The sequence below is a fragment of the Equus przewalskii genome, chromosome 29, assembly GCF_037783145.1.
Source record: "Equus przewalskii isolate Varuska chromosome 29, EquPr2, whole genome shotgun sequence".
Lineage (NCBI taxonomy): Eukaryota > Metazoa > Chordata > Mammalia > Perissodactyla > Equidae > Equus > Equus przewalskii.
In genome coordinates this window covers 35988392-36014376 of record NC_091859.1, presented here as the reverse complement: position 1 = coordinate 36014376, position 25985 = coordinate 35988392, and the positions used below count along the sequence as shown (strand labels likewise).

The 25985-nt window shown below is 52.2% G+C and overlaps 1 protein-coding gene across 8 annotated transcripts in view; it reads left to right on the top strand.

Annotated features, from left to right (window-relative positions):
* Window positions 1-25985, top strand: part of TMEM184B (transmembrane protein 184B) — a 46987-nt gene that overhangs the window by 3500 nt on the left and 17502 nt on the right. For 2 of the 8 annotated variants that reach the window (XM_070599745.1, XM_070599741.1), the window contains exons 1-3: window positions 665-972; window positions 19900-20142; window positions 21705-21870. In XM_070599745.1, the coding sequence (XP_070455846.1) occupies window positions 19951-20142; window positions 21705-21870 (358 nt within the window). In that variant the 5' untranslated portion in view covers window positions 665-972; window positions 19900-19950. Of the gene's footprint in view, window positions 1-664; window positions 973-6103; window positions 6430-19899; window positions 20143-21704; window positions 21871-24991; window positions 25454-25985 lie in introns of those variants that run through there. The other 6 variants (XM_070599742.1, XM_070599740.1, XM_070599739.1 and 3 more) reach the window with 5 other exon arrangements.

Genomic DNA, 25985 nt, shown 5'->3' with positions numbered 1-25985 from the left:
ATGTGGGCGGCTCCCTTTCCCAGTCATGAACTGGGAGGCTGTCCATCATCAGGGTGCCCCCATGCTCATCAGCTCTTTAAATACAGTAGAGGGGAGTGGGGACAGAGCAGGACTTGGGGCCCGGAAGCTGGGTTTAACTACAGATCCCACGTGTGAGTTGAGCGAGGAGGAGTACCTTCTCTGCCTCCCTGCTTAGTTGGGTGGCTGCGGCCAGTGTTCACACCACTGCTCTTGTCGCTGGGCCTTGGGGCTGAAAGACTAGGGGGTCTTTGTAAAAGACCTCTGCTGAAGCCCAGCTGAGGGGGTCCATATCAGGTGTGGGAGCTGACGGGTGTAGGCTGTGAGGGAGGAGTCGGAGAGGTCTGCTGAGTTGTGTGCCTTCACGGAGGAGGCCGAGAACTCAGGAGGGGTACAGAAATGGTCACTGGCAGCACAGGAGAAAGAAATCACCCTTTGGGCACGGAGACAGAGGGAGATGAGATGCTGAGCCGTCCTGGTGACCTGGAGAGAGAATTGGAGATCCTCACTCCTTTGTTAGTCCTGTGGCCTTGGGCAAGTTGCTTACCAGGTTCTAATTTCCATTCTTTAAAAATAGAGGGAAATGACGCCATTTCCTTCATCTGTAAAATGGGAGTAATAATAGTGCAGCAACCACGCAGGTCGTGGATCGTGACCTGATGTTGGCATGGAACTGGGCACAGCGCTTGGCACGCAGCACGTGCTCAGTAAACACTGGCTTCTGTTATTACCTTACAGGCCGTGTAATTTATTCACAGAAGAGGTGTTGCACGTCTGCATCCCGGGCCGTGTGCATGCCGGGCCGTGTGCATGCTGGGCCATGCGTGGGAAGCTGCCCTCAGAGCTGAGTCCAGCGGGGGAGAGAGACAGCAAGCACAGCAGCAGCTGCTGTTGTCATGGGTGCTCTGAGGGAATATTCAGGCATTCCTGCCTGGGCAGGCACTTCTCGGAGAGGTGGGTGACACGTAATCTTTCACCATGTATAAGGAGAGAAAGTGAGTTCCAGGCAGAGGAACAGCATGTGCAAAGCAGAGGTCTGCGTTCTCGTCTATAAAATTGTTTGGCACTGGGGCTCAGCATCTGATAGGCCCTCGATAAATGCTAATCAAATGTGACCTTCTTGGCCTCAGAGAGGACAGGAAGGGGGAGAAGTAAAGTGGGAGGGTGATGTGGAGAAAAGAATGGGGTGGTTGCCACGTTTGGAGTTTTCTCATGTTCGCTCCCCATCGCGTCCACCTCTGCCGAGTGGGATGTGATGCAGGGACCTGAGTGCAGTGCAGCCAAGCTGCCAGCATTCCCAGCAGGGACTCATTCTCCCACCCTCCTTTGCCTAAGGACTGGGAGGGGGCGCTGGAATTAGGCTGCACACGCCAGCAGCATTTGTTCGCATTCCTGTCTGCTGCCGTTTTAGCGTCCGCGCCTGAAACCCTATGCTTGGGCAGAACGTGGAGGGATGACGCGTGGCCTCTGGTTGGCTGTTTTTCCAGTCTTGGGTTAGTGATGGCTCAGCGTCTGGGATGATGTCTTACACAGAGTAAGTGCTGAAATAGTTTTTGACTAAACAAATGAACAGTTGGATGGGTTAATGTCATTGCCACTCAGGATAAAGCTGGAATTATTCTCAAGAGGTGACAGATATTAAGGCCGATCAGAACAGGATTGGTTATTAGAACTGAGCTGTTGTCAGGAGCTGACAGGGCACGTGAAACAGCCTTGGGTCTGCCCAAGGGCAGGCTCCGTTCCATGGTCTGAGAGGTCCCAGGCCTGCCCTGGGAGGCAGGAAGCCCCACAGTCACCTCCTTTTCCGTCTCCTCTGGGGCGGAAGCCAGAGAGGGAAGATCCCACCCAGAAAACCTTTGTGTCCAACCTGCGTCACTTCCAGCTCTACCGTTTTAAAAAGTCACACACAACTAAGTGAATATTTAATGGAAAGTTTACAGTGTTGATCTCAGTGTTTCAGCCGTTCAAAAACAATAGGCTTCTCTGCTGATTATAGTGAACTAGGAATACAGGAAAGATTGGAGGATAAGAATAAAAATCTCCCCAAATTTCATAACCAAGAAGTAATCACTGTTGAGGTTTGGGTGTATTTTCTTTCTAGGTATAGTCCTGAGTTATCTCATTGTTCTCATAATACCAGGTCATAAGTGCTTACCCGTGAAATTAAAAAGTTAGCCATAGATATAAAAGCGTCAGAGAAGTTCTGAAACAGAGCCCCTGATGCTATGTTTCAAGTTCTGCAGGAAAGATGAGGCCCCCAGGCTTTTTGCTGGATGGCACTCAAGCGTGAGCAGCAGACAGGGCACTGCGCGGTCAGAGAACTTGGTGATGGGGCTTCCCTTACCCCTTTGCCCACCTCCTGGTGCCACAAGGCTTAGGTGAGGTCCCAGGCTAGAAAGCCTTGAGCCCCCCAAGAGGAGGGCCTGGTTTCTGTTTTGGAGGGAGAGCAGGTCTTCACCAACACTTGAAGATGGATGGAGAAGGGTGTGTGTGTGTGTGTGTGTGTGTGTGTGTGTGTGTGTGTCCTTTTCCACTAGCAGGTCTTCACCAACACTTGAAGATGGATGGAGATGGGGTGTGTGTGTGTGTGTGTGTGTGTGTGTGTGTGTGTGTGTCTGTCTGTCTGTCTGTCTCTCTCTCTCTCTCTCTCTCTCTCCTTTTCCACCCTGTAATCTGTTTGGTGATCCTCCTGGAGACTCCAGTCTCCTCTCTGGGGAGCCTTGATCTGTGGACCTTGTACCTGCGGGGCGTAGGTGGTCGCAGGATGGCTGTCCTCTACCCCCACCAAGGGAGTGGAGTGAGACCTCTCCACTCTGGAAGTTACTGCATCTGTTACCCTGAAAGATTTTCAGATCAGATGGCCTCCCCACCCTGGAGGACATGTGTGGAGTTTGGTACCTTTGTTTTTTTCCTGCTCCAGCCCCTGTGGAAGCCTGCATGCACCCAGGGAGGCCCTGTCCTGCTGGCAGGTGGCTGAGAACCTCCACTCTGCTGGCGGTGCTGTCCCCGACAGCCCTCTGGGTCATCATTTACAGGAAAGCTCCAAAGAAAAAATAACTAACCCCATGGCTGCTGTTGCTGTAGCCACTGGCAGAGGCTTCTGGTCTCCACCTCTAGCACCTGTGTTTTTTATTCCATCTAGAATGAACAGGGAATCTGAATTCCATCGGTAATCATTTTGATAGCTGTTGGGGGAGGGATGTTTATGAGGATATTAATATTAATTAATACTAACATACTAATTGATAGTAATATTACTAATCCTCACTGGAATTGATGTAGGGCTTTGCAGTTTGCGAATTACATCTTATATACATTGTTTCGGTTAATCTTCTCAACAGCCCTGGAACATTGGAATTATCCTGCGTTTTTTTGTAGATGGATAGACTGAGACTCAGAAGGAGGACTTTGCCTAAGATGTGGTAGAAGGAAGCACCCAGGTTTTTGATTTCGAAACCTGCGCCTTCGCTGCTTTGAGTGGCCCCGCAGGAGAGCTGTGCCCTCAGAGAGCCTGTAGTCCCATGGGGAGGTCCAGCAGATGGAACTGATGCTTAGTCTTAGAAAGTGCATAATAGATGATCAGGTCGAAGCTGTAGGGGCCCCAGGAGGCAGCAGTCTGCTCTGCCTGCGGTGGGCTGAGGAGCCAAGGCTCCCTGGGGGAAGGGAGGCTGAGCTGGGGGTGCTGATGGACAGTGGAGGTTGGCAAGGGGGAGGCGGGGAAGGCTTTCCAGGTAGTGGGACCACCTCGAGCACCCACAGAAGCATGAGACACGGGGATCAGAGGATCAGAGGCCACGCGAGCTCTCCTGGGGCATTTGAGGTCGCAGCCTCACCTCTAGGAGGGGGAAGTATTCTACATGAGTTTGTCCAGGAGTTTTGAACAAATAGGAGGTGTGAGAATCTAGGTTTACCAAAATAGTACATAATTTGCTTTACAAAGAAAGGTTGATGCACTGTGCATTGGTTAGAAAACGTTTAATAGCAACAGCCTCAGTGCGTTTAAGTATGACTTGATTGACAGGAGTTCCTGTCCCTCCCAGACTGTCGGAGAGGAGCCTGGGCTGGGGGACGGGAAGGCTGGCGACGGTGCTTCCTCTCCAGCACTGGCGTTGGTGTGCTGAGAGGTGTCTTCCACTCGGTGGGGGGCAGAAGACCATTTCTTTCATTCACACTTCTCAGTAGATGGGCTGGATTTGTGGAGGTGGGAGGAAGCCCCGCCCCCTGCTTGCTGCATTTGCCCAGCTGTCCTCACTCACAGGGAGGACACTAGGGATCCAGAGACCTGCCTCCATCCTCCGCCAGCCACCTGCTTGAAGAGTGAGGTTTAGGTAGCCATTACTGTCAGGCTCACATGTTACGTAACATATGGACACAGCAGTGATTGTCGTGGTGCTTGAGTGTCTTGCCTGGCTGTGGTGTCCCTACAGCTTGTGCGGCGGAAGCGGCAGGAGGTGCTTATCACTCATATGGGATGGTCAGCCTGGAGGCACTTGACCCTCTTGGGCTCTCCACTCCCACCCCCTCCCCGCCAGGCCTGCTTCTAGTGCACACTCTGTGGCCCGCCTGCTCCTCCCCTGGGCCCTGGCACCTTTGCCCAGGGAGACCAATTATGGCTGGGTGTCATGGTGACTCCAGTCACTGTCCACTCTTCCTCCTGCCCTGGGACCAGGGCGTCAGAGCCCGTCTGTGCTGGGAAGGGCTGAGGGGCTGAGGCAGTCTGGCCCTTCTCTTACAGGTGAGGAAATGCAAGTTCACGGACCAGGGCACTGGGGAAGTTGGGGCTAATCGGGGTCCAGAACCATCTCCTGATGCAGCGCTCTGCTGAAAATGGGGCTTTTCTCTACTGTTTCTTTGTCTGGGCACCCTTAAAACTACAGTGTGTCAGTATTTTTCCCAACAATTTGGCTTATTTCTTAGATGAGCAATTCAGATGTATCCTGTCTGTCCAGCAATGTTTGCAAAATTAGAGATGCTTGCACACTTTGGCCACAGCTGCACTTCCAGCAACTTGCCCCGCAGATGCACTAGTGTGTACACGGAAGGAGGTATCTGCAGGTTAGTCCCTGCTGCTTCATTTGTAATAGCAAAACATTAGAAGCAGCCTGACTGTTCGTCAGTAGGGGGCCAGGGACAAATTATGGTCCCTCTGAGCTGTGGAATACTGTGCAGCCATAAAAAATATGAGGGAGACTCCACGCATGGATGTGGAGTGGTCACCCAGATGGATTGCTGTGAAAGAAGCGGGCGCAGGGCCGTGTGCCTGCTGTGCCCCACTCTGTGTAGAAGTACAGGAAAATCACGTGAGCATTTGCTCGTGTGTGTACACAGGGCCTCTGGGGAGTCACAAGAAGTTGGTGGTTGTGGGGCCTCTGGGACGGGCTGGTGCTGGGACATTCACTGCAGACCCTTCATTCCTTTGGAGTGCCGAATCATGTGGACATAGGGCTGTTTTCAGAAAAATTAAATAAAGTGAAATAAGAACCAGAAGAAGTGTATCCCCACCTCTAGTCCAGCGCAGGAAGATCAAGACTCTGGCCACCCGCTCAAGACCCTCCAGCTTCACTCAGGCCCCTGACCACTGTCCGAGCGGAAATATGTGCTTGGGTCTCTCAAAGGGGCTGGGTGTGAGGGTTGGGGTGTTTCTTGGTAAATCCGACCCCCAGCCCCAGCCCTGGAGAGATGTAGGCGCTCCCCCACGGCCCCTCCAAAACACTGCTCTTGGCGGACTTGTCATCTTAAATCCCTTCTCTGATATGCTCACTTTCTGACCTCTGAAACCTTCAGGGGCTTACCTCCTGACACAAAGATAAAGTCCCTGTCCCAGGCCCTCTTTTTGAGGCCTCTTCTTGAGCCACTCTTGACTAGTCACTCTTGCCTCCATGATGTCCCACCTGCAGGCCTTTGCTCACGCCGTCCCCTCTGCCTGCCTGCCTGCCTTTCCCTCCCTGGTGGTCTCTGTATGCCCAAGTCCTATCTGCCTTTCAAGACCCAGCTCAGTTTCCGGCCCTGCCGGCCCTCTGACCTCCCCTACTTCTTTATCTGTTCCTCTTGGCTGGCACTTAAGGCTTTTTACATTGTGTCCTAGGTGTCTGATCCCCCACCCGGGCTGCCGACTCCTTTAGGGCAAAATCCGTGTCATGCACACAGCCCCTGGATTGTTAGCTGTTTGCTGAGTGGGTGAATGGTGGGGCTGGAAGCTGGAGGGGGCAGGGCCTGTTTGACATCTGTGAACCCCAGTGCCTGGCACAGGCAGGCCCCGCCTCGCAGCAGGACAACAGCAGCCTCGTGCCTGAGTGTCTGTGTGCATTCTTTCCTTGCATCCTCTCGAGGACCCCTGAGCTCAGCTGCTGTGATGCCCCCTTACAGATGAAGAGGCCAGGCAGACATCGCGTCCAGGCCGCACAAAGAGAGGTAGGACTGGAACACAGGTCTGGCTGCCTCCAAAACTGCATTTAATCAGATGATTCTGTCACTTCCTCCAAATCCCGATAATACTGATACCCTTGGCCCACTCTCATTACCTGTCCCACTGACCACAGACAGCCTGTTTTTTGTTTTTGAGGAAGATTAGCCCTGAGCTAACTGCTGCCAATCCTCCTCTTTTTGCTGAGGAAGACTGGCCCTGAGCTAACATCCATGCCCATCTTCCTCTACTTTATATCTGGGACGCCTGCCACAGCGTGGCCTGCCAAGCGGTGCCATGTCCGTACCCGGGATCCGAACCGGTGAAACCCTGGCCGCCGAAGCAGAACGTGCACACTTAATCGCTGCACACCCGGCCGGCCCCAGGTATTATTTGAGCTTACTTTCTTCCCTACTCCACTATAAGTGCTTAAAGGGTTAGTCTTGTCTGAGATACTCTGTAGACTTAGCACATAGAAGGGGCTCAAAGGTATATCTTTATACTTTTAAACTTTTTAAGGAGTTTAACTTACGACAGCAAAGTACACTAGTCTTAGATGTGCCACACAATGGGTTTTACTTCTGTAAGTATCCATATAAACCACTCTCCAGATCAAGCTGCAGAACATTCCTGGGACCCCAGGGGGCTCCCCAGGGCCTCCTCCCTGAGTGACCACTACTCACACCTCATCACTGTTGACTGGTTTTGACCTTCCCGTAAATGGAATCATGCAGAAAATACTCAGTGAATTGGCCCATGTGTGTACAGAGGTCCTTGCTCTCTGTCACTGCTGCCTAGGAGTCCGCTGTTTGAATAGATCACTGTTTATCCATTCTCCTGAGGATGGGCGTGTGGGTTGTGGCTAGCCTTTTGCTGTGATAACAGGGCTGCTATGAAATGCCTTGTTTTTGTCTGTGGGACACCTGCAATCGTTGGGGTACACCTGGGGTGGAAGGCTGGCTCAGCCCACTCATTATTTGCGCGAATGAAATTCGGGTTGGGATTTCTCCCTGAGGTCACCGTGGCTGCAGCCGGGCTTCTTGCTGCAGGGGTCCCAGGGCTCATGCGGGTTAGACAGCCTGCTCCCACGGGGCAGGGGACTGTTGAGCTTCAGGATGCTGCATCTGAAGGGGACCTGTGTGCTCAGTGCTGGGTGGGGTTTAGCTGGCTGGAAAGGGTCACATTTGGAGGGACACAAAATCCAGCTAAAGAGGCTGAGCTTGGCCCCTTGGTTCTTAGTTTGGGAGAAAACTGAGATGATCAAGATTTGGCTTAGTATGTATTAATAAATTAAAAGGCTTAATGACAAGGCTGAATTAAGCAAGGCCTCTCTGAAGGATTTGGATTACTTTGTTGTTCCCTTTTATTTCTGCCCCTGCCCCCACAAGTGCAGGACAGACACACGATGGGATAACTTTTCTTTCCTGGTTGAGATTTGTGGGAACTAGGCCCCAGGAGAAGGGGAGCGATGTGGAGCCGCTAGCTGGCCTTGCTTGTCTGTGTTGATTGAGGGGAGTGGGACAGAGAGGGGACCATGGCCCTCAGGAGGGCATGTGATCCTTTTTCCAAAGGCTCGCGGGGCAGAACTGCCCAGACTCTGGCTGCTCTTCCCTCTAATCCCTCTGGAGGAGGCCCGGGCTGTGGGTTCCTGACCTCCTCTGATGTGGGTCAGTCTCCCCCACAAAGGCAGCCAACCAGAAGTTCACCGAGGCAAACGCCCCAGGAGCAGGAGGACTCTTGTCATCCCCAGGCAGCTGAAGTGGGAGCAGAGTGGCATTTCAGATCAACAGTGCCCAAGTCAAATTCCACCTGGCGAGCTACATTGAGATGGGAGTTTCTCCATATATATTTTAAAAACGTTTTTTTTAAAAATGTATTTAACAAAAATCCCTCCCAGGCTGCATTAGTATTCTGGAGGCGTGCGTGCAAATGGAATGCCAGCTTAGCTCGGCCTGCGGGTATGTGGCAACTGCCCGAGTGAGCACTTCATGGCTGCAGCTCAAAAGGGTTTGGATCTGAAACTAATGAATGAAAATATGACTTCAGAAGGTTTAAAAAAGAGCAAACAACCAGAGACAGGACTGGCCTAGGTCTCAGAGTGTGCTGGTAATGTGAATTCCCAGCCTGAAGGATGAAATGAGGGTGAAATAGGAGAGTGGTCACGATAGATAACATTATCTAGTGCTAGGCCGTGTTCTGAGGGCTTTCCTCTGTTAACTGTATTCCTCGCAGCGCGCTCTCAGGGAGGTGTGGCTGCAACCCTGCTCATATGCCTGCTGAGGGGGCAGGCTCCCATCTCGCGGTCCCACTCCCCTTCAACCAACACAGACAAGGAAGCTGAAGCAAGGCGAGGTGATGGAACTTGCCCATGGATACACGGCTAGTAAGTGGCAGGGCTGGAAGCCAAGTCTAGGTGGTCTGACTCAGAGCCCACCACTGTCTAGCAATACGGCAAGGGCACTGTGTGGAGCCTTTTACCAGGGGACTGTGGACAAACTCCTTAGCCCTCCCGGCCTCTGTTTCCTCATCTGCAAACTGGGAGTGTTAATTTCCTGCTGCTGCTGTCACAAATTGCCGGAAATGTAGTGACTTAAAATGCAAATTTATCATCTTACAGTTTTGAGGTCAGAAATCCAAAGGGTATTTCACTGGGCTAAGGTGTTGGCAGGGCTGTGTTCCTTCTAGAGGCTCTAGGGGAGTCTGTTTCCTTGCCTTCTGCAGCTTCTAGAGGTTACTTGCATTCTTTGGCTCATGGCCCTTTCCTCCATCTTCAAAGCCAGCAGCGTGGCGTCTTCAGATCTCTCCGCTTCCATCACACTGCCGTCTGGGCACTCTTACTCTCCTGCCTCCCTCTTCTGCGGACCCTTCTGGTTATGTCTGGCTGACACAGATAATCTGGGCAATCTCTTTATCTCAAGATCCTTAATTTAAATCATCCCTGCGAAGTCCGTTTTGCCAGGTAAGGTAAAATATTCACAGATTTAGGGATTCAGGATGTGGACATCCCTGGGAGGTCTTCAGCCTTCTAATAGGAAATCTGGGGATGGCAGTAAAAGTGGGGTATCCCCCAAACATGAAGTAAAAATGACTCTGAGAATAAAATCTAGGCGAGACAGTGAGATGCTTGCTGAAATACTTAAATTCCAAGGCAGGTGGCTGAGTTTAGTGACTACACAAAGTTTTGTAGCTTTTCTGGATGGGTATCTTCAGAGGGTAGTCAGCCAGAAGACATCTTCCCTCGAGAAGGATGCGGGTGGAGGCTGTATGAGGGAAGCGAGCATTTGCGTCACTTGAGTTGTCTAGGGCTTGGTGTGGTTCATCAGGCCTTGCCAGTGCCTGGTTTGAATTTACTCAACACCCCCCCACTTCCTCATACTCTGATGCTGTGCTCTCAAGCGCCCTTCTGGCTACTGGTCTGGCTCCCGGGGCCCCTGCTCGGAAGTGGAGAGAACAGTCATAAACTGGCACTCCTCCTTTTTCTTGTGAGTTGGGTTTGCCTGACCATGATCCCTGGAAGCTTGGCTTTCTGGAGCCATGAGGTGAGCTCCATCCAGCCCTGTGGCTTGGTGGCCCAGCAGGGCTCTGCATCCTGGTGCTCCCCAGGGGCCTGTTACCCCTGCCTGGATGCTCTGATTGCAACAAGAGCCCTTCACATGGCTGTCAGGAGGGCTTTGTCAACTGTAGAGTGCCACGGGTGGTCTGTCAGGCCACACTGCCCACTCCCACAACCCCCATCTTTAACAGCAGACTGGTCTGCATCTGGCACACCCTGTCTGGGTACACCTCGGCCGAGTGTCTGTCAACATACTGTCTCCATGCCTGTGTCCATGCTGTTTCCTCTGTCCCCAAAGCAATCATTCAGCAACTACTTTTTCAGCATGGTACACAGTCCTTGTCCTCATGGAGCCCTGCTCACAGGTGTTAAGGGAACAAATCTAATCATAATTATGGTAAATGCTGTAGAAGACCAGGGAAGATGTGCCATGTACAAACTGTAACAGGTCATGGAAGGTGATAACTGTCAAGGCAGGTGGGCATAAAGATCTTTTGCGGGGGGCCAAGAGAATGTTCCATTCCCCAGGGTTAGTGTGGTGGAGATGGAGGGTGCTGCAGTCTTAGAGTTGGAAGGACCTGCAAAGGGCAGACATTCATTCGGTCGTTCCCTTATCCAGCCAGAGCATACCTTGTGCTACCTACGCCCAGGCTCTGAGATGGGTTGTGGGGGTCAGAGTTGCATGTAAGACATGACCTCTGACCTCCAGAGGGTTGCAGTCTAGTTGGGAAGAAGACAGGCAAGAGTAAACTACCCTCTGTATGTTCCTCCTGCCCCAGGGGACTTCTCGCCCTGTTTGATTGGGAGCTTCCTTATTCTAGAGGCACCCAGAACATTGCTAGATTGTTCCAGTTGATAAAAACATCTCTATCTTGGCAGACTCTCGCCTTCGTGTTGCTCCCATCAGGTGAACCGGGTTGTGTCCTGATGGAGCACATAGAACAAGTCCTTTTGCCCTCCTTGGTGTGGCCTCTCCACGTCGGAAGATGTACGTGAGACAGTGTGACTCAGCCTCCATCCTCTCCCCTCACCCAGCCCATCCCTCCCTCCAGCCAAACATCCAGGCCCTTCAGTTGAGCTCTGGAAAGTGTCAGTGGTGGGGAGGGGACTAAGTGACAGTGTGTAGCAGGTGGCATTAATGCCAGGCATTCAGTCAGTGGATTGATTGATTCTTCTCTTCTGAATCCCTACTCTGTCTGGCCCTGTGCTAGACCTGGAGATAGATGACTCAGGTGTGGGGAGACAGGAACGCTGTCAGAACCGACCTTTAATACTGTGGCTGAGCATACTGCCCCACAGTGGGGCAGGAGTGGGCTGGCCCTTGGGTGAGGCTGTGATGTTTAGGATGATGTGAGGAGTTGCCATTCACCATGGGGACCAGGGCACAGGGCAGGGTGCATTGGCACAGAGCTGGGGGCTACACGTGCAGGGACCAGTGTTGCCTGCACTCGGGGAGGAGGCAGGAAGGGAGGCTGGGACCCAGCTGCCAAGGGCCCTGGGCTCTCTGCAGAGGAGTTAGGACCACCTCCCGCCGTCAGATCCTGACATGTTCTCAGAGGATTTCAGGTCAGGAGGAGGGACGTGGTCACATTTGAAAATAAGGGAAAAAATAAGCCACACTTGATTCCTGATTCCTGCTGCTCAGGAGGACAGTGGAGGCCCATGTCCCTTCTCCACCTTCCTGGAATCCAGAACACTTGAAATCCCAAAGGTTCCTCCTAAGTCTGCAGCAAACTAATTTTGTGGCAAAAATCTGACCTGAATTGATGTGAGACTAATTATGGTCTTTAAAAATATCTCAAGTTTCTCTATGGAAATAATATGTGTTTGGTTTGAGGTACTGCCCAGACCCCTCTGGGGGTGTCAGCATACACACACCATATACAGCACCATAACCCTTTCTAAAATCTTGAAAACTCTGAATTCCTAAACTCATTTGGCCCAAGGACCCTGGCTACAGCATGGTGCAGCCAGGAAACAAATTCAGAGACATCCAGTCACCTGCCCAGTTGCAGCTGGGTGGTGGCTCCAAGATTGCAGCTCAGTTTCCCTGACTCAGAGCCTAAGACAAAGTAGGCTGTGGCCTGGCCTCTTGCAGTGTGCAGGGCAGTGTGCAAATGAGGACACAGGTGTGAGGCCACCGGGAGAGAGGCTGGACCGAGTCTTGACTGCTTTCTGTCTGACTCAGCCTGGGACGGAGGGAGCCAGCTGGACGACACAGGTGTAAGGACAGAGAGGCAGAGGAGCTGGGGAGAAGAGGGGAGCGTGTCAGGGCCTGGCTTTCCCCCTGCTTGCAGCCCCGCTCTTCGGCTTTCCTTACTCACACATACCTATCAGTAAAAACCTTTTGGGGCACGCACCCCAATATATGGGTGTCGATGTAGTTACTATATACGTATGTCACTTCACTGTTATACTACCTACATCCTAGAACCTACACCAAAATTAGAAATCACAAGATGAACTAAAGATGTAATAATTAAAAAAAAATTTTTATTTTCTCGGTGGTACAAAAACCTTCTGGCTTTGTATGCTTGATTATTTTTGGAAATTGTGCGTTTACGCTCTGGGAGAGAGCAGTTGGAAGGTCTGGCTTGACATTCAGTTTGTTTAGCTGCTTGGTCTTAATGGCTGTTCTGCCGGGGACATGTAGCTGCACACAGGAAACGCATCACTGGCTTGCTTTCTAAATCAGGTTACTCGTTTTCCCGTCCCATCCACTGAGTATGTGGAGGATTTGTGGAAATTTGGCTAGTACATTTCCATCCTCCCTGCTGCCAATCAGATGTTTTTGTAAACTAAATGGAAGGTATTTTATTTTAAGTTCTTAACACATGAGTCCAAAATCCACTCGCTTTGGAAATTTTTAAACAGATTAGAAAATTCTGTTACGTAGGTTTTTAAGAGTTCAGAAATGAGAGTTTTTGTAAGTTACAGACTTACATTGTTTTCGGTAACAAAATCCTGCGACAGTAGAAAGATTTCCCCAATGTCCTTGCCCAGAACGCTGTGCCCTAGCCTGGCTTTCTTTCAAGGAGCAGCTCCTTTCTCACTGTTGGGATGACGTGCCTTTCTCATCGGGGGACATATTCAACACGTTTAAGGACGTTTTGAAAACGTCACTGGGAAGCATATCTGACAGCCAGTGGTCATAGAAAAAAGTGGGCAAATTTGCAACAGTTTTTTTTTGTAAAAGAAAAATGTGATGAACTCAGTTGTTAGGTTTGACAGGTTGTTTTGATTGCTTTTCTACAAGATAACCAGTCAGTGTCTGATAGGATTTCCTGCGTCATTGCCCATCTCATTACAAATTTTGTGGAAAATTCTGCTGTTCTACTGTCTAAAGCTTGTTATTGTGGAAAATTTCAAACACACAGAAGTAGAGCAAATAGTATAATGAGTTTCTACCCATCAGTCACTCAGCTTCAACAGTTAGCAATGTCTTGCAATCTTGTCGCATCTTTCTCTCTCCCCCTTTTACACAGTAAATCCCAGACATCGTGTTATTTTTCACCCTTAAATAGTTCAGGATGAGGGACCAGCCCGGTGGCGCAGCGGTTAAGTTCGCACGTTCCGCTTCTCGGCGGCCTGGGGTTTGCCAGTTCGGATCCCGGTGCGGACATGGCACCGCTTGGCACGCCATGCTGTGGTAGGCTTCCCACATATAAAGTAGAGGAAGATGGGCATGGATGTTAGCTCAGGGCCAGGCTTCCTCAGCAAAAAAGAGGAGGACTGGCAGTAGTTAGCTCAGGGCTAATCTTCCTCAAAAAAAAAAAAAAGTTCAGGATGCATCTCTACTTGATGACGACTTTGTGTGTGTGTGTGTGTGTGTGTGTGTGTGAGGAAGCTTCACGCTAATCTAACATCTGTGCCAGTCTTCCTCTATTTTGTATGTGGGATGCCCCCACAGCGTGGCTGAGGAGTAGAGTAGGTCTGCACCCTCGATCCAAACCTGCAAACCCAAGCTGCCGAAGTGGAGTGCATGGAACTTTAACCACTTGGCCACAGGGCCGGCCTCTGATATGGACTTTTTAAAAACATTTTTGGCTACAACTAAAGACCCACAACTAAAATATACAACTATGTACTAGGGGGATTTGGGGAGAAAAAGCAGAAATACAAAAACCAAAACAAACATTTTTGTTTTGAAATAATTAGAGGTGCAGGAAGTTGCAAAAATAGTACATAGAATGCCATGCGCTGTTCATCCCCCAGTGGTGACGTCTTACGTCACTTAAACCAGGAGTGGGCATTAGCACAGTGCTGTTAACCAGACTGCAGGCCTGATTCACTTCTCACTGTCTATACGTGTGTGGTTCTGTGCGATTTTGTCACCCGTAGACCGGCGTAGCTACCACCACTCAAGATCCACAGTGTCTCAGCACCTGGAGGGAACTCCCTGTGCTGCCCTCTTTGTGTTTGTGCACACGTGTTCCTTGTCCTCTGCCAACCACTCATCTGTTCTGCATCTTTATCGATTTGTCATTTTGAGAATGTTGTGTAAATGGAGCCAGACAGTATGTGACCTTTTGGGTTTAGCTATTTTCACTAAACACACGTCCTCGAGCACCATCCACATTGCTGCCTGTATCAGTAGTCTGTTCCTTTTTGTGCTGAGTGGTATCCCGTGGTCTGGGTTTACAGGGTTTAACCTTTCATCTGTTGAAGGACATCTGGATTGTTTCCAGGTTTTGGCGATTACAAATACAGCTGCTGTGAACATTCATGTGTAGGTTTTTGTGTGAACGTAAGTTTTCATTTCTCTAGAATAAATGTCTAAGAGTGATTACTGGGTTGCATGGTGAGTGCATGTTAGTTTTATAAGAAACTTCCAGTTTTCCAGAGTGGCTCTACCATTTTATATTCCCACCAGCAATGTGTGTGATGTCCAACTTCTCCGCCTCCTTGCCACCCTTTGATGTTGTCAGCAGTTTGTATTTATGAGTGTGTGGTGATATCTCTTTGGCTTTCATTTGTGTTTCTCTGGTGGAATGATGTTGAGCATCTTTTCATGTGCTTATTGGCCCTGAATCCTTCTTGAGTAAAATGTCTGTTCGTGTCTTTTGCCCATTTTCTAATTGGATTGTTTGTTCTTTTACTGTTGAGCTTTGAGCATTCTTGCTATGTTCTAGAAGGTAGTTAATCAGATATGTGGCTTGCAAATATTTCCTGCCACTATGTGGCTTGTCTTTTCATCTTGACAGAGTCACAGCACAACTGTTTCTCCTTTTTGTGCAGTCCAGTTTATCGGTTTTTCTTTCATGGGTCGTGCTTTTGGCGTCAGGTCTAAGGAGGCTTCGCCTAGGCCTGGGTTTCAAAGATTTCTCCTGTGTCTTCTACAGACTTTAGAGTCTTACATTTTACTCTTAAATCCATGATCCATTTTGAATTAATTTTTGTATGTGGTATAAGGGTTCTGGTTAAGGTCCATCTTTTTCCCTCTGGGTGTCCAGTTGTCCCAGCACTATTTATTGAAAACATTATTCTTCCTCCATTGGTAAGGACTTTTATTTTTACATTTTCTCTTATTCTATAACAGCCCCTCAACTGCCTTTGATTTTAAGCCACTAATTTGTTGGGGAAGCCAGGTCATTTGTCCTACGGACTGTCACCTGTTTGGTGACTTCAAAGCTGAGGCTTGCTTATGCCTCTTAAAGACTCTGCCCCAAAGTCCCTGCCACTTTGGAGCCTTCTCTGACCCTCTCCCCGGCCTTGGCGAAGGCAGTTGATGCTGCCTCTGGGCTCCCTTAGTGCTGGGCACTCACCTCTCAGTGGGGTAAGGCCTCCAGGCTACCCCTGTCCCGTAGAGCAGGCACGTAGAGGAGCTGTGAGCGCCTCGATGCCGAGGCTGTGTCTTCCAGTGTCCAGCACAGCGTCTGGAAGCTTCAGGACATCTTTGTTGGAAAGATGACTCCAGCATCTCTCCTCAGGGCCCTCTGCCATGGAGTTTAACATTCAGTCAGTGAAGAAAATAATGGGGAGCTGCCAGAGCCTCTGGGGTCTGAGCCTCCTCTGTGCATCCCCCCGGCCTCGGGGTGTGTGGATTGTATTGAAAAAGGGGAGCCATGGAGGCCCTTCCCTGGGCCCCTTTCCCTGGGGAGCAAAGGGGCTGCACCAGCCCATGTTACCCCTGCCTCTCCGGGGTCCTGGGGCTGTGCCGGGCCAACATCTTGCTGGTTTGTGGGACCTGAGCAGGCAAGGTATCCTTCCCAGGCAGGTGCCTTCCCTGAGTGTGAGAGGGCGGGACCCCGTGGCCAGCCGCCCGCCCCCACCACACTGAAGGTGTGCGGGGTCTAGCGTTGTGTGCTCCCTTGGGTCCTGGGAGTGGGGCGAGTCCCAGAGACAGCCTTCGAGAGCCGCCACCGCCTGCCTCTCCTGGGTGCCAGGGACCATGCGTCTGTTAGTCAGGACATTGCCTCAAGTATTTTCACGGGATATTATGAAAACCTCGAATCATTTGGTACTACCCAGGCGGCCATAAAACCAAAATCTGCATCACTTTCCTCACGTCTGAGATGTAGAAGATGCTACTTACTTCAAAGTTGCTGTGAGGAAACACATGAGCTAGTGTTGGGGAAAATGGGTTGTGGACCGTGAGGGCTGCCTGAGAGTACAGCGAATGGTTGGTAAGTCACAGGGTGCCGGCGCGGAAACATGGCGCATGGGTCCGGCTGCAGAAGCATCCCAGCGTCGTGGCCTCCGCTCCTTGCAAGGAGAGTCCCAAGCCTGTGGTAGTGCTTGTGTCCTGCTTGGAGCCTCTGGAGCGGGAGGGACAGCTCATCCAAGGCCCCCAGTTGGTAGGCGATGGGGAGACAATGTGTTTATAGGACCTGGGCTTCAGTCTTGGCTCTGATTTTGGGGCAAGTCACCCACCCTCTCTGAGTGGATTTCTTCTTGTGAACTAAATGACCTGTGTGAGGAATGTACGAGAACTCTGAGTGTTGAGTGTCACTCTGGGGCTCACAGGGGCGCTAGAGTCTGAGTGAGCTCAGCCCCGGGAAGAAGCTGGGCCTGGAGCCTTCTCCCAGGCTCCACTTGCTGAAGAGACAGGCTGGCAGGTGTCCCCTCCCTGTGGGCAGGATCAGAGCTCAGTGCTTGCCCCTTGCCACTGGGGAGTCCACACAGGGGCCTCTCAGTATTGCCTTTAGTCGAGAACAGAATGTCCTTTGACACTCCTCACCCTTGCTCAGAAGGGGAAGAATTAGGAGTATTTGCACTTCCTCTAGTACCCCCCCCACCCCAATTCCCTGTGTTTATTCATTTAATTTGGGATGATAGACAAAGATGATGATCTACAACCCAGATCTTCTGTTTTAAGAAATATTTCTGGCCCTGTTTTTCAATTTTGCAACCATACTTACAGGAGCTATTCTTAGACTTGTCACTGTGTCTCTTTTTCAAAGCTTGCCACCAGGCTTTATATAGACACCTTCTCCATTTTTGAGATTCTTTATATAGATGCCTTCTCCACTTTCGAGTTTTTAATCTAGATTCATCTCTTGGTCGATGTGTTAGAGATCGCTTATTTTTACAGGAAAATAAGAATGTAAAGGGCTCTCCTGGGGTAAAAACTTAGAGCTAAGAGCAGACGTGGTGCAGGTGAGGGCAGAGGATGCCGGAGACGTTGGAGAGGGGCCAGGGCAAAGCCAGGAAGCGTGGGGAGACAGTGGGTGAAGAACTTTTTCGTCTGGGGTCAGGCTGCGGGCCCGGGGGCAACCCGGGAAGGCCCAGGGAGACCGCCCATTGGTCGGTATGTTCTGGCCGAGAGTATCAGCCAAGACTTGGAAGGGACTGTGAGAGGTCGTCTGGGCTGACCTCGGGGTTCCAGCTGAGATGGTCAGGTTTAGGGGCTTGGCCATTTTCTGGGTTCAGCAGCAGAGACCCTCTAGGGCCCGGCAAGTCTGTGCGGGGCCCAAGGTTGGCCGTGGTGGAGCTGGGGCTCGAGTTCTGGCCAGGCCCTTTCCAGGGTCCACATTCCCCACGTTACCTCATTTGCTCAGCGGTTAGATGTTCCTCTGGTCGCTTTGCAGGCTCGTCTTCCAGGCCTCTGCTGCAGGGAGACTCGGTGACCCCAGGATGGTGTTGACCAGCTTGTCAACAGATGGCAGCACTGAAAGGGATGCCCGTCAAGGCCCTGGGGCTCAGATGCCCGTGGGTATAGGAGCGGCCAGCCTCCCGGGAGTGGCTTTGCCCTTTGAAAGCGGTTCCAGCCTCCAGCCTGGCACTGGTCCCTGTTTGTAAACTTGCAAGAACCCTAATGACAGCTCTTCTTGGGTGGCCTCTGGGTTACTTTTCAATGAAATTGTTAATTTGTTACCACAGGTACTGAAATTGTGGGGCCGACATGGGAGTCCAGCTAGGGTATCTGGGCGGGACCCTGGAATGCTGTCCTGTGTCCTGCCTGCTCCCATCTTTGCTTTCCCACCCGGAATCTTCCTTTATGCCAATTTCCTCAACTCTCTTTTCTGCTGCTCTGTGAAATACCTCAAATTCTTTTGGAAATATAGAGTGAAAATCAACAGATAATAAAGTAGATGTTATAAATCGTCTTGGTGCTGGGGATTCAGAGATGGAAATGTAGTCTTGCCTCAAAGAGTGACAGTCTTGGGAGGAGAACATAGAAGCAAATGACAGACCCTCTTTTTACCTGTAACAACAGAGGTGTGTAAAACAGATAGAAGTGTCTGATTGGGGCTGGCCCCGTGGCCTAGTGGTTAAGTTTGGCATGCTCCACTTCGGTGGCTGGGTTCATGGGTTTGGATCCTGAGTGAGGACCTACACCACTTGTCAGCCATGCTGTGGCAATGACCCACGTGTAAAACAGAGGAAGATTGGCATACATGTTAGCTCAGGATCATCTTTTTCAGCAAAAAAGAAAAAAAGGAATGTCTGATCGGAGAGCGTGCTCGGGGCAGGCTCTTAGGAAGAGTGGTACCTGCGCTGAATTAAAAAATGAGCAGTTTGAAGGTGCACAGAGTGGGGTAGGACCACAGAGTCTCCAGAACAGCACAGCTGGATGGTGAGGAATGGGCGTCAGCCGTTAGGGGAATTGGAGAGAAATAGCAAAGGAAGGCACACGCCCTCAGGAGATGACCTCCTTGCTGGACTGGGAAGTGTGAAGATGTACAGATCCAGCAGGTGTTCACTGAGCACCTGCGGTGTGCCCAGCACAAGTGCCGGAGATCTAGTCGTGAGCAGAACAGTGCCCCTGCCCTCGGGGAGCTTGAGTCCAGTGAACGAGGCAGACAGTTAACAAATATATGAGTAAATGTAGTTTGTCACATGGAGGCAGATGGCAGTGAGTGCTCTGGAGAAAGAAAGCAAAGAGGTCAGCAGTGCCTGGGGTGGGGGAGGCATTGCCACGTTTGAGCAGGTGGTCACGGCAGAGACCTAAAGGTAGTGCAGGAGCAAGCTGTGTGTCTGGGCAGAGAGACAGCTAGTGAAAAGGCCCTGTGGCAGGAGCAGGCTTGGTACGTTCAGGGAGCAGGAGGAGGCCAGTGTGGCCGGAGTGGTGGATTGAGGTGGGATTGTGGGAGATGAGAGAGCCATGGAGAGTCCATTGGGCAGTCTTGTGGGCCATTTTAAGGACAGCAGCTTATACTGCAAAGAAGGCAACAGCTACTGGAGAGTTTTGAGCAGAGGAGGGGCCTGGTCTGGCTAATGTCTTGGAACGGCTCACATGGCTTTTGTGTGGGGCTTGGACAGCAGGGGCAAAAGCAGAAGCAGAGAGACTGGTCAGGAGCCTGTTCCATTAATCCAGGGGAGACACGCTGGGGGCTGGGACCAGCCTGATGGCTCAGGCCAGAGTGACCTGTGGTCAGAGTCTGGTTGTATTTTGAAGGTGGATGTAGAGACCTGGGTGATTCTTTCCAGCACTCTCCCTCACCCTGGAAGGAGGCTAACATTGTGATTTCCTCTCTCGTAGGCCAACTCGTCACTTACTCCAAGGGTCTGCAGCCCCCTGCCGCTGGGCACGATGACGGTGAGGGGGGCCGGACTGGCCCCAGATCCAGCCTCGCCCACAACTGTGGCAGCCTCACCCAGCGTCTCTGCGATTCCCGAGGGCAGCCCCACAGCCATGGAGCAGCCTGTGTTCCTGATGACAACTGCCGCTCAGGCCATCTCTGGCTTCTTTGTTTGGACGGCCCTGCTCATCACCTGCCACCAGGTACCTGGCCAGTCAGGAGCCCCCAAGCCACAGAGCCCCTAAAGGCCCTCTAGAAGGATCCTGAGAGGTTTATAGGCCAACAAAGTATTAGTTAGGCTAGGCTAGGCCAGGCCAGGCTGCAGTAATAAACAAACCCCGAAACCTCAGTGGCCTCACCAGGCGGAAGCTGACTTCTTGCTCACGTCCCAGCCCAGTGCAGGTCAGGTTCCATTTTGTGGCTCCAGCATCTTGCAGCTTCAAGGCATTGTCATCTGACAAATGGGAGGAGGGACAAGTGGAGAAGGCACTCTGGACATTTAGCCATCTCAATCCAGAAATGACACTTGTCACTTCTTACCTTCCACGGCCAGAACTGGCCATGTGTCCAGCCTGAGCTGCAGGGGAGCCTGGGAACTGTTCAGGAGCATGTGGGTGTCAGTGACTGCTTCACAGATAAGAAAATGGAGACCCAGAGAGGGAAGAGGGCGGGGGAACTAGCCTGGTCACATACAGGTTGGTGGCAGAGCTCGGAGAGAAGTCAAGTCTCCTGTACTTGCCGTCCCAGAGGAGGCTGCTGTGGCTGAGACATGCCTTGGCTGCCCGAGGAAGGAGAAGTTTGCAGGTTGCCCAGCGAAGAGGGAAGGCTGAGCCCGTTTGTGTCCCGTCAGCTCCTCGCCTGCTGCCCTGGGATCCCCGTCCCTTCCAGAACCCGATTGCTTCCAAGGCATTTGGCTCTTAGCCGATGGAGAATGTTTGCTCTCTTCTTCCCGAGCCCGGGGCCAAATGTGAAGTCATGAGAGCTGGGACGAGAGACGCAGGCTGCTGGGCCTGAGGACCGGCTGCAGCCGTTCTTGGCATTCGTGTGTAGCTTTTATTTTTTCCCCTGCTTTCTAAAAACCACATGTCATTTTCCCAACTTGCCAGTGAGGCAGGCAGCGCTGCCTCTGTTTAACAGATGGGAAAAGGAGACACAGGAGGAGCACATCACTGCCGCCACTCAGCCAGGAAGCGCTTCCACCTTCCAGAGAAGCGAGAGTCCCGTCTGTCCCTCCCTCCATGCCAGACGTCAGTTAAGGGATGGGGCTGGGCAGGCGCCCACCTGGACGCCTGTGTTAACTCAGCTCCCCCGGGACCAGGTGTTTAGGAAGGACGGGGTCGGGGCACACACAGTGATTGAAGGCCTCCTCTGCACCATGTGCCCGAGGTTCCGAAACCTGGCTGTGCGTGCAGGTGCCCGGGGAGCTTGTTACAAATGTGGTTTCCCCACCTCGTCCTTAGCTCTGATGTGGACAGTCTTGGGTGTGGTCTCGTGGCCCCTGTGTCTGGGAGGCCAGCCTTGTGCCCCCCGTGCACCCTGCAAGCTCTCCACGCTCCTTGGTTTGGTGCTCACCACGGCCCTATGCTGGAAGCGTGCTGATTCATTTTACAGAGGACACTGAGGCTCAGGGTTGAGTAACTTGGTCACAGAACTAGTAAGTGGCAGAGTAGACAGCAAAGCTCGTTCCTGTCCCCTCAGCCGGGCCCCTCCTCCCGTGCTGCGGCGACAGTTGCGTCTCTGGCTGACGTGGCCTCTCTGCCCCCAGATCTACATGCACCTGCGCTGCTACAGCTGTCCCAACGAGCAGCGCTACATCGTGCGCATCCTCTTCATCGTGCCCATCTACGCCTTCGACTCCTGGCTCAGCCTCCTCTTCTTCACCAACGACCAGTACTACGTGTACTTCGGCACCGTGCGCGACTGCTACGAGGGTGAGGACACGTGCGGGGCAGGCCACGGGGGCTGCACGCCCCCCCGCCTGGCATCTGGGAGCTAGAAGCCCCTCTCCCCAGTTCCTCCTCGAGGCCCCCTCACTTCTTTACCCACTTCAGGGTCTCCATCCAGGCCCAAATCGACAGGTAACAGCACACGTGTAGCCCGAGTGTCACCTTGCGGGGGCCCTGTGCGATGTGCCTCCCAAACGGCTTTACAGACACCTGGAGGCAGGGAGCCTCTCCCTGGGGCTCGTTCCTCAGTTCCGGCATCTCTGATGGGGAGGGGGCAGCAAGGAAGTGGTCCATTTGTAGAGAGAACCACAGGTACAGATGAATCAGGGCTTTATCCTTAGGGCCGTGGTAAAGCGGTGGCAGGGCTGGGCCTCCATCCCCACGTTTGTTAATTCTGAGGGCTTTGTCCCGGGAGAAGCCATACTGTGCCACCCAAGAAGGCGACTCGCTCCGTTTCAGGGGCCTGTGTTCTCACGTGTGGTGTAGAAGCGTCGCCTGCTCCGGTGCTGAGCTCCAGGCACGGGCCGGGCCCTCTGCTGGGTGCTGGGCTGCAGAGGACGGCCAGCCCTCACCCCACCTGCCCTGCGGGAGTCTGTGCCACCTGAGCAGTCACCACGAGGAGACAGGAAAGCTCTCTCACGGGGCCCAGGAGCCCTGGCCTGGGAAGGTGCTGGACAGTTGTGCTGGAGACTGGCCACCACTAAGGAGAGGCCAGCAGCTGGAGAGGGGATTGCCCTGGGAGGCAAGGATGGGGACATATACAGCCTTGCAGGCCAAACAGAGAAATTTACATTTTCTTTTTCTATTGATGCATAAAAATATGACACGATTGGAAACAATAGGTTAGAAAAATCTCCATGTCGCGGGTGCATGAAGGAGGGAGAGGCCAGAGGCCCCAAGACAGGTCAGCGATGCCCGGGCCTGCACTGGAACAGGCCAGCAGGGGTGAGGAGGAGGGGTCCTTGAATTCACCTCTGACACCCACCCTCTTGTGGTTGTGCGTTTTCCAGTTTTCCTCCTCGTACCTCCACTGCCAGTTTCAGATAGAGTGACCACATGTGGGTTTTCTTATGCTGATGCCGGGCAATGCTGACCACGACTGCTTGTCTGCTCCCTTGACCCGGGAGGGCTTTGCCCCCGGCCCTGGGCTCCATGGATATTGGCGTGCAGCATACTTGTCGCCTAAGAAGCGGGAATCTCTCTTCCTGTCCTGCTTTGAACCCGTGCATCCTTGAGGGCTCCCAGGGCACAGGAAATGCCTTTGGACTTGGCGAGGAAACGCAGGCGCCTAACGGGAGCACGCTGCCCCAGCCGCAGGCCCGGCCTCCTTTCCGGCCAGGGCACCTCAGGCCTTTCCCCGGTGCCTGCAGAGCTCTTCCCCCGGCCAGCTCCTCCTCCTCCTCCATCTTGACTCCAGTGTCTCCTCAGGAAGGCTCCGCCTGTCGCTCTCACTCCAGCACCCTGTCTGTGTCCTCATGGCCTTACCGCGGTCTGCGGGTCAGTGCCCAGAGCGTGGACCTGGTCTGCTCTGTCTCCCTGAGTGGACTGTTAGCTGTGCGAGAGCAGGAGCGGCTGGGCTGACAGAGCCAGGCACATGGGAGGTGCTCGCTCGCACCGTATTTTTTGAATGAATAAGTGACTTTATCAAACACCTGCTCCATGCCTTGTGTTTGCCCACGTGGGGCCTCATTGAATTCCCAGGCTGGTGTTCCTGCCTGGCCCTGCCAGCTGAAAATACTGAGGCCTGGGGGGACCTGCTCAGGGCGTAACTGGGGCTCCAGTGTCTGATGTTCCTGGAGGCAGCAGAGTCCCCAGGGAAGCCTCTGGGTACCTGGGGAGCCATAAAGGCTGGGCTTGAGAGGGTGGGGCTGAGAAGCCTTTTCTGACCAGTTGCCAGCCTTGCATGAGTATCCAGGAGCAGCGTCTGCCCACCGGTTCTTCAGCAGGAGAAAGCTCTTCCCTGCCAAGGCGGGGGCCTCTCCTGTGTGGTCGGTGGGGGCAAGTGTAGGCTCCCTTCTCTGCCAGGCTCTGAAGACTGGGGTGCCTGGCAGAAGGGGGGCTGCACAGCCAGGGAGCCTCGGCACCAACCTCACTCCCTGCCCCAGAGGCAGCAGCAGGTGGTTGGGGGGCTCCCCCCGCTCCAGAAGCCTCTTTGTTCAGGCCTTGCCTGTCCCAGCCTTCCTCGCAGCCTGTGTAAAGGTCCTCGCAGCAAGCCTGCTGCCCTGCCAAGCACATCGCCTAGCAACGCTATTATCCCCTTGGCCTCTCAGAGGGAGTTTACAAACAGCCCGACAGCTGCTGTGAAGTTCAGGCTGCCCTGGAGTCCACCAGCCTGTGGTGTCTGGGTTGTGGGCGTGGCCCTGGCTTGCCCTTTTCCGCACCTCTGCACTGTGTTTCGGACCCTCTGCCGTTGTTCCCTTATCTGCAAGTGCTCCAGCTGCCCACAAGCCCTGCCACTGTGGAGGTGGTGATGGGCTGTGTCCCTTAAAATTAAAAAGAGCTCCCCATTCATTGCCCCTCCCACCCTTCCTCCTCAGTGTCCCAAGACCCAGGAAGGGGGCAGGAATAGACTGGGCTGGAGAACTCTCATTTCAGAGCCAGCCAGGCCTGGACCAAAGCCAGCTCAGAGCCAGGCTCTCCACTGGGCACTGCGCACACATTTGCTTTTCTTTTTAACAAAATTAAAACAACTAAAATTTTACTTTTATTGAAGTACAGATCTTCCTCGACTTAAGATGGGGTTACATGCCGATAAACTCATCGTATATCGTAAGTCAAAAATGCATTTAATACACCTAACCTATCGAACATCATCTCTTAGGTTAGCCTACAGTTGGGCAAAAGCATCTAACACAAAGCCTATTTTATAGGAAAGTGTTGAATATCTTGTGATTTATTGAATGCTTTACTGAAAGTGAACGACCGAGTGCTTGTGGGTACAGAAAGGTGGTAGGATGTCGGTTGTTCACCCTCCTGATCACGGGGCTGACTGGGAGCTGCGCTCACTGCCGCTGCCCTGCATCACGGGAGGGTGTAGTAGTGCATACCGCCAGCCCGGGAAAAGATCAAAACCCGAAACTCCAAGTACGGTTTCTACTGAACGCATATTGCTTTTGTACCTTTGTAAAGTCAAAAAATCTTAGGAACCATCGTAAGTCAGAGACCAACTGTAATAGGTGCATATGGTTGTAATGCAAAACTGCCCTGACTCCTCCTGATTCCCAAGTTCACTGCGCTTTCAACTCTTTAAACTGTTCTTTTTTTTTTCCTAGAATAACCTAAAAATATGCTTATACTGTTGATTTTTTTTTTTTTTGAGGAAGATTAGCCCTGAGCTAACATCTACCACCAATCCACCTCTTTTTGCTGAGGAAGACTGGCCCTGAGCTAACATCCATGCCCATCTTCCTCTACTTTATATGTGGGATGCCTACCACAGCATGGCTTGTCAAGCGGTGCCATGTCCGCACCCGGGATCCGAAGCAGCGAACCCTGGGCTGCCGAAGCAGAATGTGCGCACTTAACTACTGCACCACTGGGCCGGCCCCAATTGATTTTTCCATTTTAGGTAGAGTTCCGTAGTGACTTCCTACTGTAGAAGGCCTTGATTTAGGTATCTCCCTCCCAACCATCCCCCCCACACACGGTTTTCTTTCCTATGTCTTTTCTGTGTGACTGTATCACAGTGTTTTCTAAGTCTGCATTCAGTGTTTGCATTATTGTGTGTCTGTGAATGTTTTTCGAAGCTGAGCCTCACGGTATCCCAAGACTGCATTTCCTTGTACAACTTTTTGTTCTTCCTCTGGTTACTGCTTGGCTTGCTTTTTGGTTTGCTGTTTTCTGTGTATCTATCATTAATTTGTTCCCAAATGCTTCAACTGAATGAAAAAGAGAAACCCTCCTCAGTGCAGTCAGACAGTCAGTTAAGGATCTGTTAGCTCTGGGTTTCCCGGGGGCGTTCTTCCCGGAGCGCTGCCCTCCTCGCTCCGGGCTGGCCTCGTTGCTTTCAGGCCTCTTACTGCTCAGCTGTTGTCCTGGGTCTTTCCTTCACCGTCATCCCGGAATCCTGTTCGCCTCTCCCGTGCTGAATCACCTGTTCC